The sequence below is a fragment of the Pteropus medius genome, unplaced genomic scaffold, assembly GCF_902729225.1.
Source record: "Pteropus medius unplaced genomic scaffold, Ma_sr-lr_union100, whole genome shotgun sequence".
Taxonomy (NCBI): domain Eukaryota; kingdom Metazoa; phylum Chordata; class Mammalia; order Chiroptera; family Pteropodidae; genus Pteropus; species Pteropus medius.
Window position 1 is genome coordinate 17,313,803 of NW_024342471.1, and position 23,356 is coordinate 17,337,158.

Here is a 23,356-nt window from a genome sequence, read left to right on the forward strand (position 1 = left end):
TTTATAAGTTAAAGTCAATACAAATATAAAAAGGGGAGGGTACTCTAAGTTCGATGACATCCACAAATTGTACATTATTTACATCTAACGCGTAGTTTCATGGGGGTCGAACGGTCCTCAGTCGAAGCTAATGCTGGACGTGCTGTAGTGTGGGTGCCTTTCCGTGCAAAGGCCGAGTCCGAACGTTTGTAATTCTCTAGTCTGACGGCGGGCGGTTCTCCCGCCTCATGTTTCCTGGCGGTTTCCTGTCTTCCTGGGGTCGGTTTTTTTTTTCCTCCCAGGGGTGGATGGCTTGTGTCGCAACTTGTCCCTAGTCCCAGAAGGTGTCCAGCCGAGACTCTTTCGGGAGGAGACCCTTCGCACCGGCACCGGCGTTGTGCTCAGAACGCGATGAGCCTCGCTTCTCATCGCTGCTCCAGCCACTGGACTTGCCACTCCGGGGATGGTCTGGGAAGGAGACCGACAGAAAGGGACGTTCAGCATCCTGCCTGCCTCCCCCCATGCAGCACGTGCCCTGCGGGAGCCCCCCGCCCCGCCCCCCACTCCACCACACCGATGCCTAAACGCTGCCACCACTGACTTCCCGAAATTTGGGTTTGTAGAGTACAGAGGCACGGTAGACTTATTTTTTTTTTTTTTTTTAGAATTTAACAACAGCTGGTTGGAAAAACAGTAGAGCGGCACTCTCACAGAGAATAAAGATGAGAGAGAAAGGTCCAGAACTGCCAAGGGAGGCATTCCTGCTGTGGTACCTGGAACTGTGTGCCCTGGTGACATGACTGGATGACACCGAGCACCCCAGGTACCTGTATGGGAGCTGGGCCACAGGAAAAAGGCACCGAAATTTGGCATTCGACCTACTTATTTTAATATTGAAGAAGTTTCATTAATCAATTTATAGGCAACAGACTTATAACGAAACCACCCAAAGAAGCAGATCATAAAGCAAAAGAAGCGTGGGCCAGAATGGTCAAGTCCCACTGGGGACACAGACCCACTGATTCCCAGGAAAGACGAGCTTGAGAGTCAGTGGAGGATGCAGAACCAGTTAAGATCTAAGAGAGCTTCAAGGACGGGTCTACCACAGGAGCTAAACAGTGGCTGAGTCAGAAATGAGGAAGTTGAAGGAAGAGCCAAATGAGGCATCTGTAAAACTAGCAAACCACCCAGACCCGCGGGCTCGCTGGACCGTCCACTACCAGAGCTCTATCAGCAAACCGCTAGACCCCATCATCTCTGAGATCATTTACCCAGCTCAGACAGATTGGAACAAAACACCTTTTAATTTCCTGGAGTGCAGCGGCTGAAAGTTGTCAACTGTTAAGCTTAGAGACAGAATCGGAATAAGTGAGGAGGGGACCACATCATCGCCCGGGGGGCGGTGACATTTCTTATCACCTGGTAAAAAGGCATGCGAGTGTTTAGTCATGAGTTCTGTTTCTGAAACACAAATGGAGAAGAGAATGATGTGCGTCCATCTCTAGAGTGAGGCGGTCACTCAGCTTTAGTCGCTTGCATCAAAGACCAAAAGGGAGTTAGTATTCTGCAGACCAGGGGTCAAGGGCCCACTCCTAAGAATCCTCAATCTACCTCTCCTTAACTATTCTTTCAGATTTGTGATGCCTGCATCTTTAGGTGTTTTGGAAGGTCTTTGGGGAGTGGTGCAGTTAGTTGGTTATCTCCATACATGAGAAAATTCTACAACAATGCAGTTGAGCCACATCATGTCCCCCACCCCCACCTCCAGCTCTGGTGAAAGCAGAGAAGGCACTAGAAGAAATGGGCTGAGCTCAGTACCGCATCTGCGCCGCACAGCCAGGTTGTACCTGCGGGGCCTAACTCCCCACGTGGACAGGACACAGGGCGCTGGCTGGCGTGGCCAATCGCTGTGGGGAGAATCAGCGTAAACCTAAGACCCTTTAAGAAAAGAGCAAAGATGAACAAGCCCCAAGGAGACAAACCAGACACTCTGACTTTCTCATTCCCTACTACTAGAGAGAACCAGCCGAGAAGAGACGCAAGCCAAAGCAAGACCCGTCACTCAAAAGAAGAGTAGAAGGCACGCCCCACAAAGAAAGAAACACGCGCACACACACACACACACACACAGAGAGAGAGAGAGAGAGAGAGAAACGAGCCTTCTGCGTGCCAGGAGTAAGTCCCCGGCAGGTTCTGTGAGACAGGGTCATACTTACACTTCTGGGCGGGGTAGGTGGGGTGCGGCTGGTGGTCTGTGGTGGTTGGGGCATAGGCAGGTTGCTTGTCACACCTGTCGCTAACTGAAGAGATAGCACAGGCAGCCTCAGAGTCTGTCAGAGCTCAAATCCACACAACCCCAAAGTGCTATTTTTGTTCATTAATACGCTACTGCTCCGAGAACTGGTTCGCTTTATGTCACCTTTCTCCAACTTAATGCATTCGCAGGAGACTAAGGAGTTTTAAAAATGCATATTAAACCATAAACTGGACACAGCTTGGCATTACAGGTGTAAATAAGGTACACAGTGACGTAAAAGCCAACTTTATAAGCCATAGATTCTCAAAATTTTGAAAGCAGAATCCTCAGCCACCAGGCTCTGCTGACAGCCTGACTTGGCCAGGGAAAGAGAGGCACCAGGACCACGGCAAGGCGGGAGACGCCACCCAAGTGATTCGGGTTACTCAGGGCACATAACTCATCTACTGCCGAGGCTGGTGACAGAACAGAGAGAAGGGGGCCATGAAGGTGCACGTGGGGAGGCAGATGAGGAAGGGGCTACGGGATCAGCTACCAAGTCAGCCACATTCTCAGCTCTGACAGTCAGACACCAACAAGTAACATCTGAAACCGAAGAGACAAGAATCAGTGATATGAAAGGCGTCTCCAAAAAACAACTAATACGGTGAAGAGTCTGCTAGGGAATGACTGAAGACACAATCAAGGAGGAGAAAAAGACAGTCCAGGAAGAAGTCAAGGCCATACAAGAACGAGAATGTCCTCACAGGACACATTCTGACCCTACAACAAGTGGCACGTCACACCGACAGACACGAATTATCGCGTTTCGCGTTTTCAGACTCGGCCAACGGCCCATAGCGAGAAGACTCAGCTGCAGTTACAGACCAGAACTCATATTCTCAACCCCGATGATGGAAAGTCACAGGGGAGAAGCTGGAGAGTCTACCTGTGACAGGGGTTGGGGGTAGGTGAGGTGAGAGAGGAGATTCTGCCTCGAGCTGCCAGAGCAAGAACCGAAGAGGAAGTGTTGTATTTGGCCAAGGTAACCCACAGCACACAAACCAGTGGCATAACTAGTTTGGGACAAGGCTAGGGAAAACAGGTCACCTACGACCCTCATTCTCATTTCCTTAAAGCTGAAATCAACAAGGAACTTCTAAAAATAAAGACCAGAAGAAGGAATACAGAGAAGAACATTATTTACAAATAAGGAGGTGAGTACCAGACACACCAAGCCCCAGCGGAGACCAGGACCGGGCAGGACGTTTCCTGTGCCATCTTATTGCCTCTAACTAAATGCATGTAATGCTCTGATTCGAATCTTAAAATTAAGAGACAAGTAAACAGGAGGGGCCCATGGTCACCAGAGGAAGCTCATACCTCCCCATACCCGCCACTAAACCCTTCTCCGTTCCGAGCCTCCTTACTTACCCTCCTAGTACCAGATGCCTACGAAGAGCTAGCGACCTCAGGTTTTATAGAGCCCGCTCTCAAGATTTCATCTGCTTTGTCACCAACAGCGACAGCCAGCAGAAGTTAGACGTATGAGGAATTCGAAGAGGAACTGTCTGCCTTGTTCACCACTAAACCCCTGGCCCTACACCTAGCACAGAGCCTGGCCGCAGAGATACTCCACAAACTCTTGCCTACCCTCCAGCTCTCTGCAGAATGCCCAGTGTCATGCACCCTCCAAGAATCGCAAGTAGAATTTGGGATCCTTCCCTCCCCCACCTCCTGCCCCTTCTTCTTCCTCCATCAAGTCGGCAGACTCCTGGGGATCATTCTTTCCTCCCCAACCCACTTGGCACCAAGTCACCAGCATCTACAGGGCTCTTTGTCCCCTCTCTCCAAGCTGAGCCTTCCTTTCCGCCCCCTTGGCCTGCAGTGTGCTTTAGGTTGGGGTCAGCCAACTATGTGGCCCACAGACCAAATCCAGCCCAATGCCTGTTTTTTCCAATATAGTTTCGCTGGAGCATCATGGCCATACTCATGTGTATACGTGTTACTTACGTGTGCTTTCATCCCACAGTGGCAGAGCTCAACAGTTGCGACGGAGACCGCGCGGCCCACGAAGCTTAAAAGTATTTACTATCTGGCCCTTTGCAGACTTTGTAGACCCCTTGGGTTCGGGGATACCGTATTCCCCTCAGAAATGCACAATGATGCAGCTCCCAGCATGTTTCTGCCTATGACCTACTTATTCCGACAGCTGCCACACACCACAGCATCTGCCTTCTTCCCAACGCCATGCTGACCTCACCACTTCGCGGCCCCAAAACCTAAACAGCGTTTCTCCAACTTGGGCCTTTCTCACACCGCCTTCCTAATCTGACACGTCCACAACCCTCCTACGTAGACTCAGTTCATGTTTTTATTTTAAACTCGTTTTTAAACTTAAGTAAAGCAGAAACTTTTATCATCACCCCCCAAAAGCAGAAAATCAATCAATACTTGCCACACATAGGAGGCAACTCTATAAAGAAACATAAGAAACACCAAATTGTAGTACTGATTTCTAGTTGGGTACCACCACGCTGCTCAGGTCGGAAGTCTGCTCTTTGTTAAAAAGAGAAACTAGCAAACATCAACGTGCGAAAGACAGCACCAAATCGAACTTGTCCTCAGAGATTTCGTCAGAACCGAAGGGGAAGTGAGGAGGAGTTACTTTTCTGAGAGACAATGCGATTGTATTTAATGCCAAGTTCACAGACTCTGTAAAATCGGTTCTGAATCCCACTCTCCCGTCCCTTCGGGGATCCTTCTCCTTCACCCTAAAAACAAACACCACTTTTTCCTCTGTGCACTTAACACGCGAAAGTGAAATAAAATTTTTGGAATTATTCGGCAGAGAGAGAGAGAAAGATCTCAGAGCTGAAAGACCTTGAATTAATTAAGCAAAACTGTCCTCAATGAAGACACCATCTTTGAACCCATCTGGCATGACCCAAAACAGGTCTGGAGAGTGCAGGAGAAAGACCCTTTGGACAGCTCAAATCTCACAGAAGAGAAAATCCAAAAGTCTCAGAAAACCCCCTTAATACAGCCTGCGAGGTTATTTATTCCCTAAGAGGAAAGGTTTTTACAGAAAGACCATCCACCTAAAATTTGTCTTCATTTCCCTAAACTATCAAGTGCCCTCATCCACCAAATACAAGTGCTGGGACCTCAGGCACAAAGCTTGCCCCAGTTTCATTTACTGTGGTCATTTCCTCGGAAACGGACCTGCCCAACCCAAACACACAGCGCCTACCCCGCACCAGGTCAGCAACAGAACCCTCTGTCCAAACACAGTTTCATGTGGGGCCCCAATAAATAAAACGGATGCAGCAGGACCTCGAATAACATCGTTTCGTTCAACGTTATTTCTATTATAACATTGACGAGATGCCGTTAAGAACCACTCGTTTCTGTCAACGAGCCTACGGTGACGTTGGTCTCATCACTTGAAAGTTGCAAAAAAACCTACCCACAACGCGAAGTGAGAACTTACTGTACAAGCAAACACTGATCAGTTTGGAGAGGCATCTGAGACTGACCTGCCCAGCCACGCCCTCACCCCCCACTGACCCACCCAGGGCACCCCCAGGGATCCCTAAGGATCCACAGTAGTTTGAAAACCACTGCCATTGAAACCCTTATAGTCCTCTCTGAGAAAAAGGCTTCCCCTCCGCCAGTGTGGGACGTGAGAGCAGCATTCACCCACCAGGGGGCAACATACCAGAGCCTTGGTTGGAGCCTAAGAGAATGGAGGAGGGCGTCTCCCTGGAGCCAGAAAGGTCGAGGGTCTAGAAATACAAAGAGAGAGAGATGGACTCAAGGCACTGGGGCCAATGTAGCCCCCAGGGAAGCCCAGGGATCCATGGGGGTGCTCGTTTCTTCCCCCCAGGCACCTTCGTGCCCTCTGCCTGCTGCGCTCAGGCCGGGGAGGCCAGGTCAGCTGGGGTGGCCCTCTACCTATGCTCTGTCCCCAGACTGAACAGGTGGAAGGACAGCACTGGGGTGGCCCCTTACTCCACCCTGTAGCCACAGCTTCCAGAACATTCACTATTTCCTCAACCTCCCTCACTGATCTATCCACCCTCCAGACTTTTACCATATCCAAAAAAGGAAGTATATTACTCCAAAATTATATTAATTCATTTTTATTTCACACTAACCTCTAACTAGGCCATAGTATCAATAAAATCAAAGGGTGCTGACTGATGAAATAATAACTTTTTTTCCCTAATACACACTGGAATAAAAACATAAAAGGTATCCATGTGCCACCTAAAATAATGTTTGCATGCAATCCATCCATGTCACAAACCCCGCACACAGAAACTAGAAGGCACCATCTTCACTGTCCGATATGGGGGCCATAACGCTGTGACTGTGAGCACTGAAATTGATTGAAATGCAATTACAATGTAAAATTCAGGTCCTCAGTCACATTACCAAGATTCAAGTGCTCAGCGGCCACAGGTGTCTGGCGGCTACCACGCCGGACAGAGCAGACACCAAACACGCTCCCCGTCACGGAAGGTTCTGCTAGACAATGCTGTTCTGAACTTCGAGAGTCGCCAGGAAGCAGCTGCCAAGTCACACCAATGTCCACTTGGGCTCCACGGTCCTCTGCCCCTGCCCGCAAGCCCACCGGTAAAAAGGAACCCCGCCTGCTAGGACGGTCACCCCCGCCTGCAGCCTGACTGCCCCACCTTGACGACACACACACCTACTACAGTGGGGCGCTTTCGGGGGCGGCCGGCATGGGGACAGGTCCTGAGACTCTGCCTGGCCCAAAGGGTTGGAGTCACTGGCCAACGGCCTGCGGATACTCACCGAGCCACTGTCCTTGCTTTTCTCGGCAGACGGCTCCTTCTCTTTCGAGGCGCTGGCTGTGTCCGAAGGGGCTGCCTGTGTGCTGGAGGTACTCCCCTGGGATGACTTGTTTAGTGTTTCTGTGTTCACCTCGGAATCTGCTTCCTGCTGAGGGGCGGTAGCTGGGGGCGAAGGAGGGAAAAGCCACGGGTGAGCCGAGTGGGACGGTTCCCGGGCCGGCGGCGGAGGCCCGCTCTGCACGTGGCGGCTCCAAAGCTCAGTCAACTCACGACTCAACAACCAGGGCCCAGTGCAGGCCCCAAGCAGCCAGACCTCCACAGCCTTCCCGAAGCTGGAATTCCAGACCGTGTGTGAACTGTTAATTTTTACAGCAATTCATGTCTTATTAAAGCATGGTGGAGATGAAAGCGCGTTCACAGAACAAACGCAGGTCATCATCAAGAGCCAGCTACTGTGGATCTAGAATTACTCCCTTCGTAACTTCTGGTCTCAGATCTATTTCAGCCCTATGGAACCACTTCCTTCTGAGGCAAGGAGTGGGGACCCCATGCGGAAAAGCAACATGACGTCTGTCAGAGAGAGGCATGCAGTGCCTGGAGACGGAAGAAACTTGGACAAACTGAAAAACAGGGCATTCAAGAGAAATTTCAGGAGGATGGACATTACGACGCCGCAACGAAAGGAAAGCTGAGGGACGATCTGGCCACGCTGTCGTAACACGAAAGGGTCGCCAGACACTTTTTTTGGCAGAACTTAGGAGAATTTAACTCCGCTACGGAAAGAGATTTAAGAAGACATCTCCCTTACACTTCCAGAATGAACCCTTAAATACGATCCAGATGCTGCAATTCTTTATATCTAGGATGTCTGTATGTGCCCCAATAAAATTAAATTACAAAACTCTATTTAAAAAAAAAAAAACCCACAACCACCAAGACATCTCCCTACGGAAGGTTAAAGGACTCTGCAACGTATGGCTTAAAAATGACTTTTTAAAAATAATAAAATAACAGAAGATCAGTATAGAGCTGGAGTTGGCAACCTAGCGCCACCTGTTTCTGTAAATAAAGTTTTATTGGAACGCAGCCACACCTGCCATTTATATAGTGTCTGAGGCTGCTCTGGCCTTACACAGAAGAACTGAGCAGTTTCGACGCACCACATGGCCCACAAATCCTAAAATATTCATTCTCTGGACTCTTTCGCAAAAAGAGTTTGCCAACCCTGGCCTAGAGAGCGTCTCTCAAACTTCTTCATTTATACGACACCTTTGAAAATTTTGCCCGTCTAAATATAGACATACTACACAGTCACATTATTTTGTTATTTTAATTTAAATAGAGCCTTTAAAATGGAGACTTTTAATTCTAAGCATATAAAGCTAATATCGTTTGCCACAAGTAAAAGCTAACTGAAAACATTACTTTTAAAACGTTATTAATAAATTCTAACTAGACAGCGTTTCCAGCTGGAGTCTCCTGGCCTGAGACCCGAGACCTGCTCTGCTTTGTTAGCTAGAAGAGATCACAGATTAGTTCCACACCAACACTCCGTTAAAACTACCACTAACATCTGTAGTTATTTATTGAAAAGGGTGGGCAAGTGGGCCAAATGCCCCGCTGAGAACCACGGCAACTCACAGGAAACTCCATCGCCTGGGCTGTCCCACAAGCCCCACCCTTTGGCAAACAATGCAAGGGAGACCAGAGGTTGAAAACTCCTGCACCTCCGGCCTCGGCCACGTGCAAAAGCTGACGTCGCACGTTGAGAGGCACAGCTGTTTGGGAGGGAGCGTGGCGAGGGGCTGGGCAAGCCACCATCGCCGCGCCAGCCCACGAGGGCGCCCACACCCACCCCGCTGCAGCCAGGGCCGGAGACGTCCCGCGTGGCCGTACCTGACTGGGTGCAGGATTTCATGTGCTCGGGCCAGTGGGCCTGCTGGCACGGGTAGTCGCAGTAGCTGGTGTTCCAGCAGCAGTAGAAAATGGCCTCCTTCTTGCAGTTGGCACACCACTGCTTCTTCTTCGTCTCGTCCACCGCCTGCTGCTTTTCCAGCTCCAGCTGCTTCTTCACCTCGGCGATGAGCCGGTCCCGCTCCTGCTCCAGGCTCTGCCGCATCTCAGCCATGGTCAGCTCTGACGGAGGAGGAGAGAGCACGCCGGCTTCATCCCCCGTCCCCCAGTGCAGGGCGTGGGGGGTGTCCAAATGGATCCTGACACAGATGTGAGCTGTAGCTCGGAGGTGCCTCAGCTGGGTACCCCGCTGGGCTGGTAACACAGCGCCCCCAAGCCCCGGTATCTTCATCTCTAAAATAGGCACTCATCACACCAACCTGACTGAGCTGTGTTAACAGCAAGTTAAGGTAAACGAGAGGTATCTCAATTAATGACACAGCAATCACAGGAGCCCCTGGGTGCTTGGTTCTGTGGGAAGCCTCCAAATAAAGCCTCAAACCAATTTCCACTCAACTCAATTTCAATTTTGTCCTAAGTAGAAGCCTTTTTTTTTTTACCTATCAAACACTTATATGCAGGCACAATTCTGAGCACTTTATAAATATTAACTCGTTTATATCTAGGATGTCTGTATGTGCCCATGAGGTAAGGACTACTATAATGCCCCTTTCACAGATGAGGAAACTGAGGCACACGGCTAATAAGGGCAGAGCTGGGACCAGAACTCAGACTTGCTTTCTTTTCAGTGTGTTTAGTGGCAATGGATCCAGCCTACCAGAGGGTGCTGTGGCCGACCGTTATGCTGACAGACAGCTGTCAAACTGCCCCCTCTCCTGAGATCTCTCTCATTTTACTTGAGACATCTGCAACTCACCTGGGAGCGACCTGCACACTGAAATAAATGGTTTCTCCATTCCTTAAAATCCTCTTCCTGAAATTTAAAAATGGACCCTTCAAAACAGACCAGTAAAGAAAATCCACAAGTATTTTTTTCCAAATGTGCAGTCACTACTTAAAAACAGAGACTGCATAAAAATAGATCCTTTGACTTTACTAGAAAAACAAGAAGAAGCAACAACATCCAAATAAACATCCCACATGGTGACAAGATAGAGAACAGCGGGCTTCTCTTCTGTCGGCTTCATGAGAATTTGAGTTTACAACATGTGATTTCAACATATACCACCGGTGAGCAAGTGGGCACACCTGGGCATGCCTCCCTAACAAAAGAGAGCCTATGGTTTCCAGCAGCCTATCTCTGGGGCTGCTATTACATGAGGGTCTGAAACAAAGTTGCTCTATCTGTGGGGGCAAAAACCTGCAACAATATTCACACAGAAGGGTAGCCAGTCTAACCCAGCGACCGACAATGCAGCTTGTGGGACGCAGAGGCAGGATTCCAGAATTTGTTCAAATACTTAATATTCAATGGTTAGGAGGGCAAGTCTGGACTTGAATCATGGCTGTGTGACTTTGAACAACTTCCATAACATGTCCGTGCCTCGGTTTCTTCATCTGAAAACCAGGGTGAGAGAGAGACCCCTTTATCATAGGGTTTCTGGAAGAATTATTTAATTCATGAAAAAGCACTTAAAACAGTTCCTGGCCCCCAGGTAAGAGTTCAATAAGTAGGAGCTGCCATTACCCTCATTACTATCATTTTGTTGCTGATGTTGATATTTTGAAGAGAGTGTTTTTTTACACCTGGTTCTGTACCTGCTTTTATACCTGGCTTCCCCAGGCTGGCCTCTCCAGGAGTCTGTGGTCTCCCTAGCCTACTTTTGACTCAATTCCCATCGGGGCCTGACTCCAGAGGTGCGACGAAGTTCACGTCCATAACCTTTCTCGGTGCGTTTTGCCGGGCCTTACCCAAGTTGTGTTTCATTTCAGACAGCTCCTGCTGGTGCAGCCACTGAAGCTTCTCAATCTCGATCCTCAGCCTGCGGATCTGTAGCGGAAGAGAAAGACTTAAATGGTGCGTCTGAAAAATAAGTATGCAAAACATAGATTGTATAAACATTTTTTTCAAAAGGCATGTCTGGGGGCCCTTCACCAGCAGGGCCCAGAAGCTCGACCTCTCACTGTGAATGAAGGAGCAGACAGCCTGGGTCTGTGCTGAGCCCCCCCACAGCTACACTCTAGAGAGACAGGCCAGTGGGTTAACCCGAAGTCACAAGAAATTATTCCAGAAAACTGAATACAAGCAGTCCATCTTTTCTAAGAAATAGTGGCACTAGGAGAAGCCACTTAAAAGTGAAAACGAAGACCAGCGTTTCATAATAAATAACACATAAGATTTTTGATTAAGACTTTGGCCTACAAAAATGAAACTAAAAACAAATAACGATAGCTCTATTTTACCTCTTACCTAAGGTTTTAGGTGGGGACCAGAGCCATTCACTTGAAATTCCAAAGCCTAATCTCAAAACCAAGGGATATTTTGGGGGAGAGGGGTTTAAGTTTGGGGCCAAATTCATTTGGAGGAGAAAAGAAATCCAATCCATCTAAAATGAAAATAAGGTATCCGTCCCCTCTCTCCAGCCCCATGTTTAAAAATCACAATGTTCTAGCTGGGGAGATGCCGCCCTTCCCTCTTCCTCCACAGCGGCGCCCTGGAGACGCTGGGCTGTCACAACTGGAGGGTGACACTGGCATCTAGTGGGTAGAAGCAAAGGATACTGCTAAACATCCTACGATAGACAGGACAGCCCCTATGACAGAGAATTACCGGGCACAAGTGTCAGCAGAGCTGAGGTTGAAAAACCCTGATTCATCCCACCTCGTGTGAACCATGACATGGTTCACTACAGAAATATGTCCAGTGTGGGGGGCTGCCGCCTATTACTTCTCTCAAAATCTGAACAATTCTGGCATGCATCTCGTAGGACTCAAGATTTCAAGTGAAACTTTATGGACCCACACTTTCAACTGTGTGCTTATTCTTAAAATGAACAACTAAAGAATAAAGTTTGGCGGGGGGCTGGGGTGGGAGGTTTTGCTAAAGCAACATTTTCCCCTCTTGCTTGACGTTCCCAGCATAATCAGAAAGAGGGTCATATTAGCAAAAATACCCAAGGTGATTCACTGATTTCTTGGGGGACCTCTTTTAAACCTTTATACCCACATTGTACACTGTCGAAGGCCTCTCGGGGCACGTTCTTGAAGCTTTTCTTCTTCACCCGAGGGCCAGCCTAACCCTGCCAGGCCCTCGTTGGTCAATGGCTTTACATGGGACTGCCACAGTTCTCCATCGCTGGTATAAAAAAAGTCCAAACTTACAGAGATGACCAAGGAGCCAATTTTACATGGAGCAAAAAGAACTCGTTTCCAGTTTCAGCAGTGGGTTAACAACTCAGGCTCTGGTTTGGGCTGTTTTATGAGAAGGGGACTGCTCACGTAGCTCGGGCATGTCTCTGCAGCATCAGCCTTCTGGCTCAATGAAGAAACACCCTCACCAACAAGCCCCATCGGCCCAGCAGGCCTGGCGACCGGAGCCGGGGCCCCAGGACTGGGGCGGGGGGCAGGGTGGTCCTGGAGAAGCTTCCTCACGACACCATCCCACAGCAGCCCACAAAACACTCTTAGCAAATAGAGAATGAACGTGTCGTCTCTGACCTCGGCTATTGTGCTTCCAGCAGTGTTTTTAGAAAGGTCGTTATATATTTCTGTCATCGTTCCTTTTATCGCATCCATCATCTGAAAGATAAAAACAGAAACAATTCAACTGATCGCTTCTCTGAGGCTTTTCTAGATAACATGCATCTAAACTCTAGCTGCATAAAAGCAGTGGGTCCCCACTGGTGGGGGAGGGGGAGGGCATATTCCTGGCATCGAGTGGGTAGAAGCTGGGGGTGCACCACCGTGCACAGAACAGCCCCCACGACAAAGGATTACCCAGCCCAAAATGTCACAGGTGCCGAGGCTGAGAAACCCTGATATAAACCAGAAGGGTCACCCACAAGTTCTCTGTTTCCCATTCTGAGAGCAGCTCACGTAGTTTCTACAGCCACAAGCTGAACTAGAGAGGCTGAACTAGGCCCCAGATGTGTTTTGTGTAGGTAGCACAGCACAGTGGGTTCCAAGGAGGGACTGTTATATTGTGTAGCTGTTGTTTTTCAATTCTTTCCCCTTAAAAAAACAGTTTCATTGCTATACCATGTAATTCACCCATTTAAAGTGTAAAATTCAATGGCTTTTACCATATTCAGAGTTGTGTACCCATCACCACCACCAATTCAGAACCTTTTCATTACCCCTAAAAGGAACTCTACTCTCCCTACACCTTCACACCCCCCTCAAAATCCCCATTGCCATCCCCCAGCCCAACAACCACTAATCTGCTTTCTAACTCTATAAATTTGCTAAATCTAGAGATTTCATATAGGTGGAATCAGACAGTATATGGTCCTCTGTGACTGGCTTGTCTGACTTAGCATAACATTTCAAGGTTATCTGTTTTGCAGGGTGTGTCAGGACTTCATTCCTTTTTATAGACCAATACTAGAGTTCATTGTGTGGATGTAGCTGGTTTGTTATTCTAATGCCTTTGATCAAGACACTGCCTTTCCAGTTTGTGTAGCTATCTGACCCACGTGGGCATCAGCGAGCTTGTGACACGGGCTCAGGTCTACCCAGCAGGCACCCAGGTATCTGATGACCGAATGTACTCACAGGATGAATTTCTCTCCTACCTCCCCCTGGCTGGCTGACTGCTCCCCGCATCACAAGAGAAAGAGAGGACAGGAGACCAAACTAGGGCTCAGGCTCAGCCTTGCTACTGCCGAGCCTCCCCTGCGTTTTGCAGCCCGAAGGCAGGACAAAGAGCGCTCTCGTATCTGATGTCCCAGATGTGTCCCCGCCACTACCTCTTACCACCCACACTGTCCGAGCCTCGTTTCCCCATGCAGAAAGCAGGGATAACAGCGCCCCCAGGTGGGGTGTGCACAGGGACTGAATAAGAAAAATCACATGAAGGCTATGTGGTTCAGTGCCCGCTGCAGAACAGGTGTCCATAAAGAAATACCTGTTCGTCTTTTACAGAAAAATTCACATAGGTATGTAATTGTGAAACTACTGCCAAACCCCCAAACGGTAACCCCAACTTCACCCTCAAATGGGGGGAAAATGAGTAAAATAAAATATCTGTCGCTCCTTGCTTATTGTGGGGCCACCCTGGGACGCTGCCAGCAAAAACAGTGTGCTTTATGCAGCTTTACGGTCAGTCATTCTGCCCGGGCCTCCTTACTCCACTGCACCATCCACGTCAATTTAAAATATTAAAATGAAATTGCTTAAAACTTTAGAAAATGAATGAAATATAATACGTTCCTAACGCCACGGTTACATTCCATTCTAAAGAAATCATCAATTTGTGGACCGACTTTCACTCTTCCTTCCAAATATAGCAAAGAACTCGATGTTAATAAAGAAAGTCTTTCTGCCAAAACACACAAATCTGGGTCTTCAACTCGGGATCACCTCGGAGACAGGAAAGTTCATCAGCTCTAAAAATATGTCACCGTGCTCATTTTCTTAACTGCAAAGAAAATGTCTAATGAAAAATGTTCCATTCTTCGATTTTGCTGTGAGAGGAAAGGAGGAGGCAGAAAGTAACAATAAAAAATGGTTTACAGGAGCTACGAAAAACGGCTCGGTGCAAACCACCAGCCAGATCCTGGCCTCGCTTTTCTCATCTGTAAAGAGACAGCTGGGACCAAATCAAACAGAAGGTGATACAAGGCTCAATTTGTAAGCAGAACAAGAGACCATTTAGGCAATTCCAGATAACTCCTTATATCAGTAATGAAAAAATTACTCCCCTTTACTTCTCTTGAAATCCTATAGATCGTATTAGAAAATCTCAGTTTGGTGCCAGGAAATGCTCTGATGATACTCTCTCATTTTAACAAAAGGAACGGACAAGGAACAGTTTCTGATGAGGTTAAACGTCATTTTAAGTTATGTCAATTTAAGTAAAATTTCATTTAAATAAAAGTATTAAGTCAATACTAGTTCAGGTGGGGAACAGGTAAGACAAAAACCTCGAGGATGGCAAAAAATAACTGACACCTGAATCTTCCTATTGTGAAGCTTGGGGACTCTATGACAATTCCTGCATTGGAGTCAAAAGAGGGACAGGCATACTAAATAAGAGACGAAGTTATCCCCCAAGACAAGGTTCTGATTATCCACACTGAATCTTAAGTAGAGTTGCTTAAAAAAGGCACATGCAAAAAACAATCAGGTTGTGGACACTGGACTTCTGTGGTCAGCAGGCTGCATGTGAATTCACAAACCAGTTCAAAGCCACTGTCTAGATCCTGGCTGCTGTCACCCAAACCTCAGCTCGACCATTCACTGTGTGACAAGTCGCATAACCTCGCTGGGCCTCAGTTTTCTCACCTATAAAATGGGGGCGATATCAGTAGCTATCTCATCAATTTGTCATGAAGATTAAGTAATATACAGAAAGCACTGAGAACAGTGTCTGGCCCAGAGTAAAAGTCATGCAAACATAAGCTATCACTAAGTGTCATCGTACCTGGTATGACAGACAGACTAGACTCCAAGATGGCTGGCCTGGCAACCTACTTCTAACCAACAGAATGCGGTGAAGGTAATGGATGGGGGCTCACTTCTGTGCTTAGGCTGTGTAAGATGGTAACTTCCATCTTGCTGGTAGCCTTTCTCTGTCACAGACTTCAATGAAGCAAGTTGCCATGTTGGGAAGGCGTACGTGGCAAGGGAGAAGGGTGGACTCCAGCCAACAGCCAGTTAGGAACTGAGGCCCTCGAGGCAGTGACCCCTGTCAACCATCACCTAAGTGAGCTTAGAATGGGTCCTTTCTCGGTCTTCAGATGAAATCTCAACCCCAGGAGACACCATGACAGCAGTCAACCAGAGGTCCTGAAACGGGGACCCAGCTCAGCCACGCCTGGGCTCCTGACCCATGGAAACTATGAGGTAAGAAACGTGTGTTGTTTTGCTACGTTTTGTGGTAATTTGTGAGGCAAAAGAGGAAAAATAAACCTAGGTAGAAGGATTTTAAAAATCACCAACAAAAATTATATATCTATGTCTCACGCTATCCAGTACTAAAAACGGTTACACCTTTAACATGATATAGCAACTCTTTATCATAAGACTTCAAGAATTCTGGAAACAACGATTTTCACCCATTTTCTCTAAAAACCTGAATAATTTACTCATTTAGTAACTAACTGGTAATTTTCACAATAGTAAAGAGGAAATTATTATTATTACCTACTTACTAGTTTGCTAAATGCTTAAATTATTACTCATTAGCTACTATGAATAGCTACTGATAGTAATAAGCTCAGTGATGAGAAGTTAGGGAACAACATGCACTTAATCAACGACCCTACACCAAGCACCTACTATGTGCCAGGCATGGTTCTAGGCCCTGGCAGTGAGCAAAACAGACCGAATCCCATCCTTGGGGAGCTGGCATTTCTGGGAGTTACTTACTGCCAAGTAAGGGCACTGCACGTCACTCCAGAGCACTCTCTTGGCGGTGAGAACTGCAAGTTTTCTTAGCCCAAATTCAACCAATGAGCATAAAATCACTTGGCAAATTAAGAGAGAAAAAGAAAGAGCCCGCACAGCGAACACTGCTAGTGAACAACACACAGCGAGAACCTGGCCCACCGTGCCGCTCGACAAGGACTACGCCTCGGAGGACGGGCCATCCTGGTCCCTGGGAAAACCTAGGTGTGGACATCACACCTTATAAATATCACGTTTAAGCCCCTATCATTTTTATTCTCCATCGCTTCGAAAAGCAAACCAACCCTTAGGCCTGCTATTAACCAAGAAAGGAAAAGAAATTTGTTCCAGCACTTAGGGAAAATCTGTCTTAAAGAGGGACGTGCATTCTGAAGCCTAAGTGTCATTCTGTGTCACTGTCCTGTTATGTACTGACTTTAGAAGCTAAGCCCTCTCGGCGTAAGAGTCAGTCTAGAATAGTCTACACTTCCAACATAGAGCCGAAGGAAGAATTAGTCTTAGAGACCCTCAATAAAAACAGCGTCTTCTCCCCTCAACACCCGCTAAAGCCTGCGAGGTCATGACCCTCGCAGTCCCCTAAGGAAGCTGGTGCTCCGACAGCCCGCCAGGCGCCTGCCGGCACTCACTTTGCTAGTGTACTTGGCTATGTCCGCGGCGACATCAGCAGAGGCGGTGGCGATGGGCAGGTCGGCGCTGACGGAAGATGCGAGGGTGCTCGTGGACCCCGAGCTGGTGACCAGGGGTGACGACTGAGTGCTGGTCACCAGGGTGATGGTGGAGGTGGACGGGCTCTGCGTGATCTCCTTCTGTTGGACAGCTAGGAAAGCAAAGTGTCCTGGTCACCCCACTGCTGCGAGAAGGGCCAGTCCCAGCACAAAGCCATGGTGAGGGAGTGAAGCCCCAGATCTTAGGCCCTGGGAGCTTTTCCACGTTCAGGTGACAAAGATTTTCTCCTTGACCAAATATCAGCCAGGCTCCTCCTCACTTAGCCTCGACCATGGTGTATAAAGACTTAAACACCAACGTAGCTTCTAACAGCTCAAGGCCACACCCCTGGGGTGACCCCAGTCCCCTTTAAAGTGTCTGCCTGAGAAAACTCAAGGCCACTCAAAGAACTGACTGTTCAGGAGAATATCTAAAGATGGGGCCCCTGTCTCCAGCTTCTAGGGGAAGTCAGAAGCTGAACTCCGATAGGCGTCAGTTAGCAAACCCCGGTGGGTTTCACATGGACCAGCCATCTTCCCACTTTTGTAAATTTTCACATCCCTGACTGTTGTCCCACCCACCCTCCCCGCTTGCTATCACCTCATTCTCCTTTTAAAACACCCAGTCACCTCTGTACAAATCAAAGTCGACTTCAGTTTACACCAGACTTTTGTCCCTATGTTAAAAGTCCGTTACTGAATAAATTCTGTCCTTATCACTTTAAGTAGAATCCAGCTTTGTCTTTGACACAAGAAAACGTGGAGATGGAGAAACACACCATCAATGAGCCTCTTCTTGCCTAAGTTCTTCTGGGGAAGGTTCAGAATGCTTATAGGGTATAAAGACAGAAAACTGGAACCAGTCATCCCAAATCTCAGAATCCTAGATTCAGTTCTGTCCCACCAACTCTTGAAAAAGGGTGATCAAGCCAGCTGTACTCCACCCTATTCGATCTTTCAGCCTTCCCTCTCCCCAATCTTTGAAGGGTTTCGTTGGGGGGCCAATTCAAGATGTGGCTGCCTTTCAACCTCCTATTCTGCGGCTACTCTGAATTCAGAGTCCTACTCACTAGGTACACTCACTACTTGAAAGCTTCAGTCAAGGAGTCCAACCTTCAAGGACTCAGATGCATGTCTTCCCCACGGACGAGACCTGCATCAGTGCACACAGGAGCTGGGCAATGGCTACCCATCAGATGAGCACTTTCTCCGCCCCCTCGTCAGCTCCAGACCAAGCCTCCTGCACGGCTGGTGGGGATTTTGACTTTGCAACTTTAGCACCCGGTTCTCAGTGCCGGCTCTTCTTGTGGATGTGGCCAATCCCCAGTCACTGAGAAAGGCTTTGCTACTGACTTCTCGCCTCATTCTTTTCAAAATAATGGCCAGAGGTTCACAAGGGTGCACAAGGAAACAAATACAACAGTATGCACTGCAGCACTGCTTACAACAGGGAAAAACTGGAAGCAACCAAAATGCCCATCCGTAGGGGAATATTTTAAATAAACTATGGCATACTATGCAGCAGTCTAAAATAAGATAGAGCTGTGTGTACTGACATGGACGGACCTCCAAAACATGCTGATGGGTGGGGGGAAAAAATGGTACCATTTTCATGTTTTAAAAAAGGAAAAAAAAAAAGGAGTATTGTAATGGAGAGTCATATATATAAATATATATGCGTACGTGCATAAAAAAGGTTTCACAGTTAACAGTGGCCACTGAGAAAGGGAGGAGGATAAAACGGAAGGCCAATCGGGACAATTGCATGAATTGGGACAAATTTTGCATAAATATCTTGCCCCCTTTCCAAGGAGAATATATGCATGTATCATTTATAAAATGAAAAAAAAAAAAAATTAAAAGTAAAAAATCAGGTTACAAAACGATTTCTAAAAGTAATGCCAAGTGGAATGTGTGAGGCCTTCAGGGTACAAATGGCCACGAAACAAACGGGAACTAAAAAAAGAAAAAAGAAAAAGGAAAAAGAAAAGAAAAGAAAAGAATGGTTTTTCTCCTGTCGATGTGGCAAAAAAAGGGACCGGACGCCACGGAGAGCAGAAGGGGAGGCTCGGTACCTTTCACAGCCTGTCTGGTCTGATATCTCGTCCCCTGGGAAGACTGAGGCTGCTGCTGCTGGTTTTGCTGCTGCTGCTGCTGCTGCTGGCGCTGCATCTTCTGCATGTGCCACTTTTGGGAGGACGTTTGAAACTTACTTGATGAGTTCCACACGACCCGCTGCACGGCCGGCGCAGTCTCCTTCGGTAAAAGCGGCCTCTGCTTTTTCACCGGGCTCCCTGTGGCGGCGGCGGCTGGGGCCGTGACCGTGGACGTGGTGCTGGTGGTGGCCGTGACACCAGCCGTGGGAGTTTGGGAGGACGAGCGGGTGAGGACCGGCGTTTCGGGGGGAGACTGGCTGCCTGTCGTCGTGACCGGTGGCGCTTTAGCTACAACTGAAGCCAACGCAGGGAAAAGCAAACAAAGAAAAAGCGGATTGGATTCAGGTTCGCCTGCAGGGTCTCCCGGCCAGCAAGTTCTGGGGGAAACAACCCGGGTCCAGGTACGTCCCCAAAATTTGCTCCCCCCTCTGCATATTCTCACCTTATTTACTTAGCATCTTCTATCTCAGCTATCAGCCTCCTCTTGTGAGCACCTGCTCACATCTGGACATGTCAAAGCCTCTGGGGAAAACGGGGTGAACCAGACCCAGCCCGTGCCCTCAAGATGCCCGTGAACTTGAGGAGGAGGCAGTGCACGAACAGTCACACTACCAGTGTCCTGTCTTCTGAAGTCAGAATTGGGTGGACACTAAGAGAAAGACCCAGCCAAAGTCAATACAGGAATTAAGAGAAACCCTCTGGCTAGAGCGTGTACCCCAAAGAAACGGATGGGTTCCCAATGGCCGAGGCACCGAATAACATTAAATCATTCAAAACCAAAAGTGTCCCTTTAACCTCGTTTGAGTCCCTCCAGGACAAAGTCTCAGCCTGGCAACCCGCGCCTTGACGCCTAACACTAAATGGGATTCCACCCCAAGACCAGAACCTTCCAGACACGATGTATTATCTAGAATTTGAGTGGCTTCCTTTGGATTTTATTTATTCTTGCGATAAATGTATTACAGGTATAGCAAGCAATACTGGTTTACCTATTGTGTGATGGTCAAGTGATGGAAAATGGGTTTAATTTTTTTTAAAGAGTAAGTTGTTTCAAATAAAAATACTAAGTCAATAACTATATACAAGCAGGACTTGAGAATGGCAAAGATAATGAACATGAATGCCTCAAGTTTGGAGAAAGCTGCTTTACGGAGTATGTCTTCTGGGAGGAGCTGGGCCATGGGGGTGGAGGTTTGGGTTTCACCAGGCAGAGCTGAGACTCTGGGGGGAAATAGCATTAGCCAAGACATGTTTAAACAGGGAACATTTCGGTGAGTGAGGGAGGCAGTGAGCAAGGGGGGCCGGAAGGCAGGTTAGAGCCAGAAGCACTGAGCGGCACAGACAGGGGCAACAATGTGAGGGCTTGTTTAGAGAACAGGGGTCAGTTATCGCTGGCAAGGTGAGCCTCCCCACAAGGATCACACACTAAGCACAGCTGCAAGTCAGCGCCCCAATTGTAGATGATGTGCTTGGATATCAAACTCCTTTTAATGAAGACTCCACCCGTCTTTCCAGATTTGTAACTCCTAGAAAAGACCTGAGTCTTGATTATTCTAGGGAAGATTTTCAGTGAGCTGTGGGTCTTGGAACACCAAGGAAATAGAGAAGGAAAGACAAGATGACTTTTCTGACAAGGGAGGCTTTCTTGGTGCTTATTGCATCTGGCTGGCCCTCCTGCCCCTCTGGAGAGGAGAGCTCAGCCAAGTTCATGGCCAAGGGTATGGGGTGGGACAGGAAGGGGAGCTCTTCCTGCAGTGAGGAGCCTCAACCCTTCCCCAGGACAACCTGCCGAACACTGGATAGAGAACCTGCCCCTTTCAGGGGCGCAGGTAGCTTTGAACCTGGCCCTTCTAAGAACCCACAGAGGGAATGGTCTCCAGGTAGGGTTCCTAACCTGCAGAAGTACCTTCAATACCATCTTCTTTTCTGCCATGTGACCTAAAAATACACTATTATTATTGATTAGCTAGCCTAGTCTCCGCCTCAGTCCAAGGGCAACCACAAAAAGATCCTTTTCTCTCTCTTGATCTGTAAAAGCAAACGGCCAGCTTTGCATATTGCTCTGCAGGAATCACGCCTAGCCCACTTTTCCAAGTAAATAACTGGCATTTGCAATCTGAAAAGATTCTACGCCCAAAACACTCTTTGGGGGTTATCATTCAGACACTAATGTATTTGAATTTCTAGGGGATTCTGATGGTTCATGAAGAGGAAAAACAAAAGGCTCTGGAAAATTCTGTTTGTTCTAGAAACTCGGAGTATGTCATCAATTACCTATAGCCCAAAAAAGTGTTGCTCCCTGAATGGCCAGCATCCAGATGCTGCCCCCGTCAAATTAACCTACTTATTCCAGAGTTTGGCTACTGTTTTGTATGTAAAATGAGGATTTTTTAAAAAAGTTACCGATGTTACAGGTGAGCACAGGTCTCTAAGTGAGCTCCCTTTGCCTGTTCTGTCATCACTTGCTATTACAAGCTGTTTTAGTATTATGAGGATTCACATTCTATGCATAAGCTGAATTCCTAGCCGAAGGGATGTTAGAGTTCACCAGAGCACACTCTAAAATGCCCTTCGCTTTAATAAATTCATAAAAGCACATCGTTGAAAAGATGCTCTACTGCAGAATAGGAAATCGGACACGAAGCCTCTTCTTCAAGCCCAAACCATCGTCAGGGGGAGGATCTGGAATTTAAGAATAGTTGGTTTTTCCCCAACCCCTGGGAATCTGCTCTAACTGAATTATATTTTAGAATCATCTTCAGCTTAATCCTCCACCGCAAACTCAGGGCATCCTGGAGAAATTTCCCTCCAACATCAGTGCAAGGAAGAGCTCTGCTTCATGTAATTGACTGGATTTTTTTTTTATTGTTTGGAAAATATGAGATCTTTTAAGGCTGGGACCCCAATCCCTGGGCCACGGACCGGACCGGTACGTGGCCTGTTAGCAACCAGGCCGCACAGCAGGAGGTAAGCAGCAGGCCAGGGAGCGAAGCTTCATCTGTATTTGCAGCTGCTCCCCAGCACTAGCATCACCACCTCAGCTCCACCTCAGATCCTCAGGCATGAGACTTTCATGGGGGCACTGGTCCCTGGTGCCAGAAAGATTGGGGACCACTGTTTTAAGAAACTGTGTTTCCTCTTTTGCTCTGACTGCTGGGCAGCTCGGAGCCAAAATGAATCCCAACTTTGCTAACTCTGAAGGATGAAACACTATGTATTTCTGTATACAAACTCTTCCCAGACCTTTCACTATTCTATCGTATTTGCATTTTGTTTCATGATTATGAATTCATGTGAATCTGTCACAAATCCCTTCTGGAAGAGGAAGGAGCATAAAACCAATCAATGAAAAGATCTGTTCCAGAAAGAAGGGGACAGTATAAATATATTTCAGTATCATTTATAGGAACACTGTCATCTATACCCAAATATTCCCACAAACCTCATGGAATAAATGCTATTCCTACTGTTCTCTGCAACATGAGAGGCGGTCCTTCAAAGCCCATTTTTAGAGCCATCCGCAAATCTAAAAGATGACTCAGGGATGCTGTGGTGGTCTACCCTTCCTGTCTCACTCAAGTGCTCTCTCTCTCCCTCCTGCACATGCAGAGACATGTCAGCCTCGCTTGATGACCTGCAGAAATAAAGGTTCCAGAACAGCTCAGACTATGACACAATCGCAGAGGAAAGATCCTCAAGGCCTGTCTGTGACTTCCCTTTTAAGCAGCCAGAGTATGCCCAGGGGACACAGAATCACATCTTAACTCAAGGGTCTGGTTGAGAAGCTAGCTCCTGTCACAAGTTAGGCATAATCAAAAATTAACCCTGGTGACCCCTTAAGCTACTCACAAAGTACATATGTTTTACGGGGCTATATCGTCTTCATTTACCCTTGGTCAATGTTACTCCCGGGCCCCCAATGAATTCTTCATTACCTTTCTTGGGCATGTTGGGATCCCCTCACTAACCACTTGC

The 23,356-nt window shown here is 47.8% G+C and overlaps 1 protein-coding gene across 31 annotated transcripts in view; it reads right to left on the reverse strand.

Moving 5' to 3' along the window:
- ZMYND8 (zinc finger MYND-type containing 8) overlaps positions 1 to 23,356 on the reverse strand; it is a 103,704-nt gene continuing 80,348 nt past the window's right edge. For 15 of the 31 annotated variants that reach the window (XM_039864529.1, XM_039864517.1, XM_039864505.1 and 12 more), the window contains 8 exons: positions 19,301 to 19,675; positions 17,148 to 17,338; positions 12,610 to 12,690; positions 10,864 to 10,942; positions 8,935 to 9,174; positions 7,040 to 7,200; positions 2,196 to 2,279; positions 1 to 447 (listed from right to left, as the gene is read on the reverse strand). In XM_039864529.1, coding sequence (XP_039720463.1) covers positions 226 to 447; positions 2,196 to 2,279; positions 7,040 to 7,200; positions 8,935 to 9,174; positions 10,864 to 10,942; positions 12,610 to 12,690; positions 17,148 to 17,338; positions 19,301 to 19,675 — 1,433 coding nt within the window. In that variant the 3' untranslated portion in view covers positions 1 to 225. Of the gene's footprint in view, positions 448 to 2,195; positions 2,280 to 5,936; positions 6,004 to 7,039; positions 7,201 to 8,934; positions 9,175 to 10,863; positions 10,943 to 12,609; positions 12,691 to 17,147; positions 17,339 to 19,300; positions 19,676 to 23,356 lie in introns of all 31 variants that reach the window. The other 16 variants (XM_039864531.1, XM_039864528.1, XM_039864525.1 and 13 more) reach the window with 6 other exon arrangements.